The 8,025-nt window shown below is 40.5% G+C and overlaps 1 protein-coding gene across 3 annotated transcripts in view; it reads left to right on the forward strand.

The window, feature by feature from the left end:
• Nucleotides 1–8,025, forward strand: part of Bora (BORA aurora kinase A activator) — a 26,931-nt gene extending 18,906 nt beyond the window's left edge. For 2 of the 3 annotated variants that reach the window (XM_021182151.2, XM_029468729.1), the window contains exons 10-12: nucleotides 2,671–3,203; nucleotides 6,712–6,852; nucleotides 7,809–8,025. In XM_021182151.2, the coding sequence (XP_021037810.1) occupies nucleotides 2,671–3,203; nucleotides 6,712–6,852; nucleotides 7,809–7,934 (800 nt within the window). In that variant the 3' untranslated portion in view covers nucleotides 7,935–8,025. The remainder of the gene's footprint in view (nucleotides 1–2,670; nucleotides 3,204–6,711; nucleotides 6,853–7,808) is intronic. The other variant, XM_021182152.2, reaches the window with a different exon arrangement.

The raw sequence follows: 8,025 nt of genomic DNA on the forward strand, positions 1-8,025 counted from the left end.
ACCTCACAGCAGTCAGAATGGCTAAGATCAAAAATTCAGGTGACAGCAGATGCTGGTGAGGATGTGGAGAAAGAGGAACACTCCTCCATTTTTGGTGGGATTGCAAGCTGGTATAACCACTCTGGAAATCAGTCTGGCAGTTCCTCAGAAAATTGGACATATTATTACTGGAAGATCCAGCAATACCACTCCTGGGCATATATCCAGAAGATGTTCCAACTTGTAATAAGGACACATGCTCTACTAGGTTCATAGCAGCCTTATTTATAATAGCCAGAAGCTGGAAAGAACCCAGATGCCAGTACAGGGGAACGCCAGGGCCAGAAAGCAGGAGTGAGTGGGATGGGGAGTGGGCAGGGGGACGGTATCGGGGACTTTGGGGATAGCATTTGAAATGTAAATGAAGAAAATATCTAATAAAAAAAAAAAGGAAAAATACACCTGAACACTTTAAAAAAAAAAAGAGTCTGGGCGGTGGTGGCACATGGCTTTAATCCCAGCACTTGGGAGGCAGAGGCAGGTGGATTTCTGAGTTCGAGGCCAGACTGGTCAACAGAGTGAGTTGCAGGACAGCCAGGGCTATACAGAGAAACCCTGTCTCAAAAGACAAAATAAATAAATAAATAAATAAATAAATAAATAAATAAATAAAGATTGTAAGCTCATAAAATAAAGTGTTTTAAGAGTTTAAGAGATCTTGGGGGGGTGTCATGCCTGAGGAACAGGGGTCTGCTCTAAAAATGTAAGAAGCAACATCCATGAAGTCTCAGCATCATGGTTGCCTAAACGTGTGCTAAGGACAACACCGGTAGGCATGCTAACATGGTGAGCCCTAAAACCACAGGTATATGAGTAACTTGCAGACCAAACAGGCCGTACTTAGATAGTTAGGAACACACAGGAATACAACACAAAGACAAAGAAGCTGTGAATATGAAGCAGTGGAGTGGGCTGTATAGTGGAGCAGTGTTTGTAAAAAGGACTGGGAAGGGGGAATTATGTTATTATAATATCAAAAATATGAACAGTATTACATTAGAATAGGATGTCCGGTTTCTCATACATACAGAACTATTCTTCATAAACAGTCTATCATTATCAAGTAAAAATGCCATATTAAAAAAAAGACTGGTGATATATTTCAGTGCAGAATACTTGTCTATGCTGTGCAGTGTGTATGTTCAGTCCCTAGCACTGCAAATGGGTGGAGGGGATCTCAGCCTCAGAGTCTAGGATTCTCAGGAAATGTTTTAATCCAGTTAGTTTGGTAATCCGTATTCCCTTCACGCCACCCGAGAGATGGCAGTTTTAGAGAGAAGGCGGCTTTTACAGGCCTTCTTACAGAAACTGGTTTTTACAATCAAATATTCAAATCCTGGGAAATATGCTCAGGTAAGGTTTTTTGGCTTTTTTGCTGGTGCTGGTGATAATATTTTGGGGTTTTGTTTGTTTGTTTGTTTGTTTTTCCAGAGTTGAGGACTAAACCCAGGTCTTTGTGCTTACAACCAGTGAGCTAAATCCCCAATGCCATTAAAGGTTTTTAAAAAATTATATTCAGAAATGTATGTGATCTTGGAAAAAAAATTTACCAATTTCCAAAAGTTAATTTTTTTTGTTTGTTGTTTTCAAGATAGGATTTCTCTGTGTAGCCCTGGCTGTCCTGGGACCAATCAACTCTGTAGATCAGGCTGGCCTGGAACTCAGAAACTCCCAAGTGCAGGGATTAAAGGTGTGCACCACCACTGCCTGGCTTAACTTTTTTTTTTTTAGGAAACTGATTCATAGTAAACATTTAGAAAATTAAAAACTTGATTTTGTGTATATGGGCATAAACACAAATATAGATATATTGATAAACAGTTGTACATTAATTATGTATGGTTCATTTTTCACACAGAATTTATTATAGTTATTTTCATAGGTCACTCAAATAAATTGTTACCTCGAAACCGTGCTCTTGAACAATTCCATACATGTATCCCTCTGTTTTTTTGTTTTTGCCTTACTGAAACCGTCCGCGTTCATTTCCCAGAAGTAAAGTTTCATCAGAAGGTCAGGTATTGTGAAGGCTTTGCTCTCCCTTGCTGTGCTCGCCACTGACCTCAGGTGTCAGACATGCTAGGCAAGTGCTCAGCTACATAGCTGTGCGGATCCTCTGCCCCGGTTTTTAAGGCTTGGATGAATTTTACTACGTTTATCATAAAGATTGTTTCAACTGAATTTTTCATTGTAAACAATATTAAAGCATTTTTATCATTTTGCGTATTGTTAGGCTTTTTATTATTATAAATATTACTTTCCAGTTTTTGTTGGCCTTTGGGTATTACTATAAGTATTTTATATAATAACACATTCACCTAGTACCGTCATTAAGTTGTCCAGAAGCCAACTTGTTAGGGATCTTCTCTGGGTGTGAACAACTTTGGCATGATGCAGTATAATCATGAAGAAATAATTCCTAAGAAATAAAACATTTTAGTTAAAAATTGCAAAGAGAAATAGAAACAATTTTTGAGGTTGAATTTATTGAGGTATTCACTGGCCTTTTCCGTTATTAACACTAACATTTCACTTCAGTAAACACAACTGTAACAGGAATCCATCTTTTTTTTTTCCGACATTTTCCGTTTTCCGTGGTTTTGTGATCTGATTTTCCCTCTGCTCCTCCAGAACCCAGGAAGCTTACGTTCCATTCTCCTGAAGCTTCATGTGGCACAGCTTCTACGGGGATCGCTATCCCGAGCATCAGGAGTCCGTATATAGATGGCTGCTCGCCAATCAAAAATTGGTCTCCTCGGAGACTGAGAGGTGGCCCTCAGTGTTTGTCCTCCCTGATCCGGATACCTTTTACCCTGGAGGCTCACAGTGAAGATGAAGAAGCTGACATTTCCTCCACAGATGCGGCTCCACTCGGCACAAATGCTTGTGGTGAGCCTCTAGTTGTCACTGCCATGTCTGTTACACAGAGTCACTCTGGTATTGCTGAGAAAGAGCGAGCACTGCTGGAGGATGCGGAAAGTGAGAGGGAAAATGACACCGTGGATATGGTGGATCCTATAGACACAGTAGGTGAAAGCACTTGGATAAAAGAGCCAGTGGATGATGGGAATTCACCCACAACGGATTCCGTGAGTGGAATTGCCTTCAGTATTGAAAACTCTCACATGTGCATGTCGCCTCTTGCAGAAAGCAGTGCTATCCAGGTAAGGCTTTTTCACTCTTTTAGAGTCTGTGACTCTGGGTGGTATTCCACTGTGAGAATGATAGAAGGCTAAATGTGATGACAGTAGTATTTAAAGTTACCACGACTTCTGAGCATGGAGGTGCACCCTTTTAAGGCTCGTACTTGGGAGTCAGAGGAGGGCAGATTATTGGTGAATTCAAAGCCAGCAGCAAGTTCCAGGCAACTGTGCAAACCTGTCTTTTTTTTTTTAAGTCTATTCCAAAACAAGATTACTAACTGAAACCAGGATTCAATATTCCTATTTCATATTCCTATTAACCACTGTCTACTTGTAAGTGATGAGCAGTAATGAAGCCAGGCTGTGTTTGTGCAGATCGCTGTTGAGACAGCCTCTCAGGGGTCACTTGGGTCCTAGGGATCGCAGCATAGTACTGTACTCTGAAACTTGAATAGTTTTTGGTTTTTCCCTAATGTAGTTTAGGGGAAAAAGAAAACTTACAGCACATTCATGTGTAACTTTTTATATACTTGAAAACAGTTAACATTTTTTTTCGTGGAAAAAAAATTTTAATTTTCTAAAAACGCTGTGCATCAGAGGCTGATACCTTAATATCACCACCTGTTGGAATCACCTATCCTATTTGTAGTCGTCACATTGCCATCTAATTTCTGCATGGGGACTGCTCTTTCTTTCCACAGTTGTCATACAGTTCCTTCTTAGATGCCTTAAAATGTCTCAGTTTCATCCTTTGGGCTGTATCATGCGCTCTTTTTGCAGAGATTTTTTTTTTTTTTAGAACCACAGAGTTCTTTCAGGCAGACACAACTGCTTCCCCCTAACCCTTTGCCTTACTTAGTTCACTGCCTTCTGTCCATGGTATCTGGCTGTCATCCTATGCTACCGCTGTCCCTGTCCTGTGAATTCCCTTAGCCCCACCTGTTTTCTGGGCTCTCATTTCACTGCAACACTTCCTGGTGACTTCTTAAGGGAGAGTGGCTTAAAGAGGTGGGTGCCTGACACTGTGGGGACTGTTCTGAGCTTAGATGACTATTACCCTTTGGAACTGAAAAAAGCATCCTTTCATTGACCATCTTTTCAATTATTGGTGGAAAGAAAGCTGAAACTTTAAAGAAAGCTGCAACCTCCTGCAAACCATTGCGTCTCCTCCTTGCTTAGTGGGATCCTTTTCTGGTACTCGGTGGTTCTGAGCTTTCAGATGGCTGTGAGCTATTATGTGGGTTCTCTGGAAGACAACTGTTGAGCCATCTCTAGGATTATTGGTTGCCTGTTTTTGTCATTTCATCCTTCACCTCAAAAGGCTGCTGTTGCCCCCCACACATACACATACACCCTGCAGTACTTGCAGGGAGTGGCAAGATGGTTTGTGTTGTCTGGTTGGCACACCAATGGTTCTGATGTTTTAGTGGCCTGGAGACAATAAGATCAGCCCCTATCTGCATGGGGCTGTTAATCTTACTATAAAGTAGACAGGTTCCCTGTGCGCCTCGTTTCTCATGTACTACTGGGTCACTTCTGCATTCATAGTATTATGTATTAGAACTGAATTATGAGCCAGTTACATGGCAGTGATAAATATTAAAAGGAAGAGTAATTGGCAGAGTCTTTGTAAGCAATCAGATATTTACACTTGATCAAATATCTATTGAATGCACCAGGACTAGGGATTTCCTTTGGGATATACTGTTGCATTTTACTCTTTACAAGGGTTTTTCAATAATGAAGTGTGACTCCCGCTAGCCAACAAATGGGTGGTATACAGACATGAAAAGAGGGAATATTTTTCTTGTGATCATGAGTAATAGAATGGCTTTATAGGCTGCCAAAGGGTACAGACTTCTGTGTGCTCCTAATTTCTAAGGAAAGGTAAAGGACTAGGTCAGTGCAGTGTGTGTGTGTGTGTGTGTGGTTGTACATCGTGGTGCGGAGCCTAGTGCGCACCACGATGTACAACGTCCACAAGCAGGTGCATGTGTGTGTGTGTGTCTGTGTGAGTGTGTGTGTATGTGTGTGTGTGTATGTGTGTGTGTGTGTATGTGTGTGTGTGAGTGTGTATGTGTGTTGGGGTTGCTTTTGTTTGGTGCTTAGCCTTATGCAGATAAAGTATAATAAACTGAGTTGTGAGCCTCTGACCTTCCTCATCTCATTACTGTGTGACACTAAGCTAACCTTTCTGAACCTTAGGCTTTCTCACTTAAAAACTAACAGAGATGTTGAAAGGACAGACAAAAGTGGCATTGCAGTGCCACATAGCACTGGCCATTTTCATTCAGTAAATGTTTTTTACAGTACAGTAGATCCCTCAAATAGCTTTGTTGTCTGTGGTTTTCAATACCTGTGATCCAAAATTATTTAAATTTTAAACACTTTGCTTCAAAATGCTTGCTGTTTTGATCATGATCATATGTTGGACGGTCCCTCACCAGGATGCCCAGGCTGTGAAAGCGTCCTCTGACTAACACTCTCCACTGTCTGTGCTGCTCACTCACTGTTCACACAGTAGCTACCTCAGTTATCGGACTGACCACTAGCTCACACGTAACTAACTCAGTGTTGAGTAAAGAGCACTACCATCCTGATTCTGGCCATTCACATATGTCGAAGAGGGGCCAGAGAATTCTTCCTTGAAGTGGAAAAGCAGTCCTAAAAGATTTTGAGAACATACCCTGTAACTTTTATAAACATACTTTTAATTTGGACATAGTGGCACATGCCTTCAATCCCAGTACTCTGGAATCTAAGGCAAAATTTACAGCCAAACAGGATTAGTGTTAAACAAATATGCTATAGCTGTTCTGCCCTTAATAGTGAACTTTTACTGTGCCTAATTTGTAAGCTGAATCTTATCACAGTATGTGTAGGTAAGAAAAACATAATAGACATAGTTTTTGTTTGGTATTATCTGTAGCTTCAGGCAGCCTGGAGTGTCTACGAAGGGACTCTCCATGGTAAGTGGGGAATATGTACTAACTTAAAAGCGTACAAATCCCTTTCTCTTTTGGGGCAAGGCAGTATGTTTTAAAATAGAACAATTTTTTTATAATGTACCACTATGAAGAACTGGATGAGTATTATTCAGGCTGCCTTTATTTTTGTATGACTTTTGAATACTCCAAACAGTATTTAGAAACGGTGCAAGCAAGCCATTAGAGACAAGCTGGGGAGACCAGCTGGATGGGGAAACTGATGGCAGAGTTTATTTTCGTGTTGGACAAACTCCTAGAAGAGCAGAAAGGAAGAGCACTTGGCAACTTGTCTACTGATGCTGAAGCGTTCACAGTTCCTTGCGGGAAATCTGTTTCGTAAAGTATTAAAGTGAAAGGCCTTTATGATTACAATATTAAAGTTATTCACAATGATCACTATTAATTATATTGTTCAGATATGGCGAATTATACTATATGCTCACTTAGCCTTTACGTTTCTTAAACGATTTCATGTAAACCAGAAAAATGAATGTGAGTTTGCAATCGTATGATTAGGTGTTTTGTTTTTCATTTCCTTCCAGATGAACAGTGACTATAACACAGAGACTTGTGTAAGTAATATCACTGATACTGTTGGGACAGAAAGCTATTGCAAAGAAAATGTCACACATACAAATGTTCCAATGTCCTTTGAAGTAGAAATGAAATCTCAAGTTAATAAGGTAACAGTATGGAAAACAGAGCTTGATAAAAATTTCTGTAATGTTTACCAAATGAGACCTGGAGGGGGAGAACTAACTAAACCCTAAACAACATGTCAGGTTATATTCATGGGGAAGCCGGAAAGGCAGAAACTCTGCTGTCCTTGAAACATTTCAAATAGCTCAAATCTAAACAAAAAATAATTACTGTTAGAGGGGAAAGTAGTACAACTGATTATGTAGGTAAAAGCATTTATAAAGATGTTGTTTTTGCAGTTGTACTAAATAATGGTCTCCTAGTATCCCTGTTAGATGCTTATCATGTAGTTTGGTAATATTCATCCTCTTCTGTTCTTACCTAATGGATCCCTTATAACTCAGTAGCCCATTGCAGGTTTTCATCATTCTAAGGAAAAGAAAGATATAGATCTGTCAAATATCTGTACTGATACAGCTCACTTCTGATGTAGACATCCCATGTCCTTTGCTATGATCGTTACAAGTACACATTCACATTTGAAACCCATCGCTCCCATCGCTGTAGGACAGGACAGGACAGGACAGGACAGGACAGTCTCTGCTAAGTCGTTTATCATACAGCATAAGCATCAACTCTGCAACACAATCGCTCTCCCAGTAACGTTCAGTAAGAGATCTACCTTCCTTCTCCTTCTCCTTTTCTTGTTATATGTAGTATCAGAACAAGGGCCCTCTAGCAACGTTGATTATGATAATCTCTCTCACTTCACTTATCCCTGTAAACCTAAGGGAGGAATTCTTTTGAAACTGTACATTAAAATACAATCTTTTGGGCTAAGGCCAAGTAAAACACTTGACTAAAAAAGGAAACAAACAAAACACGCCCAAACAAAAACTTTGTTTACTCTCCTTTTCAAACCAGGAAATCTGCATTTAAAGTAACAACCACAGGTTCTGAATGGTCCTAGACTGAAGAGAGGGTGTTTTCTTTTTCACAGCAAGGCCACACAGCACAGCGGTGCTGGATGCAATCTCCAAGTCCATCTCAGTGCAGCCGCCCAGAGTCTCGAGACCCAAGACTGGTGCTCAGCAGTCCTCCCGGATTTATGAGGGCTGCGAGTTAGTGTGATGGTGATCGGGTGCCTGCTTCACATACTATGCCTACTTCCCTCATTAATGTGAAAGGCTGCAAAGGAAATTGGTGCTAGGACCAGA

Source organism: Mus caroli, chromosome 14 (genome assembly GCF_900094665.2).
Source record: "Mus caroli chromosome 14, CAROLI_EIJ_v1.1, whole genome shotgun sequence".
NCBI classification, from domain to species: Eukaryota; Metazoa; Chordata; class Mammalia; order Rodentia; family Muridae; genus Mus; species Mus caroli.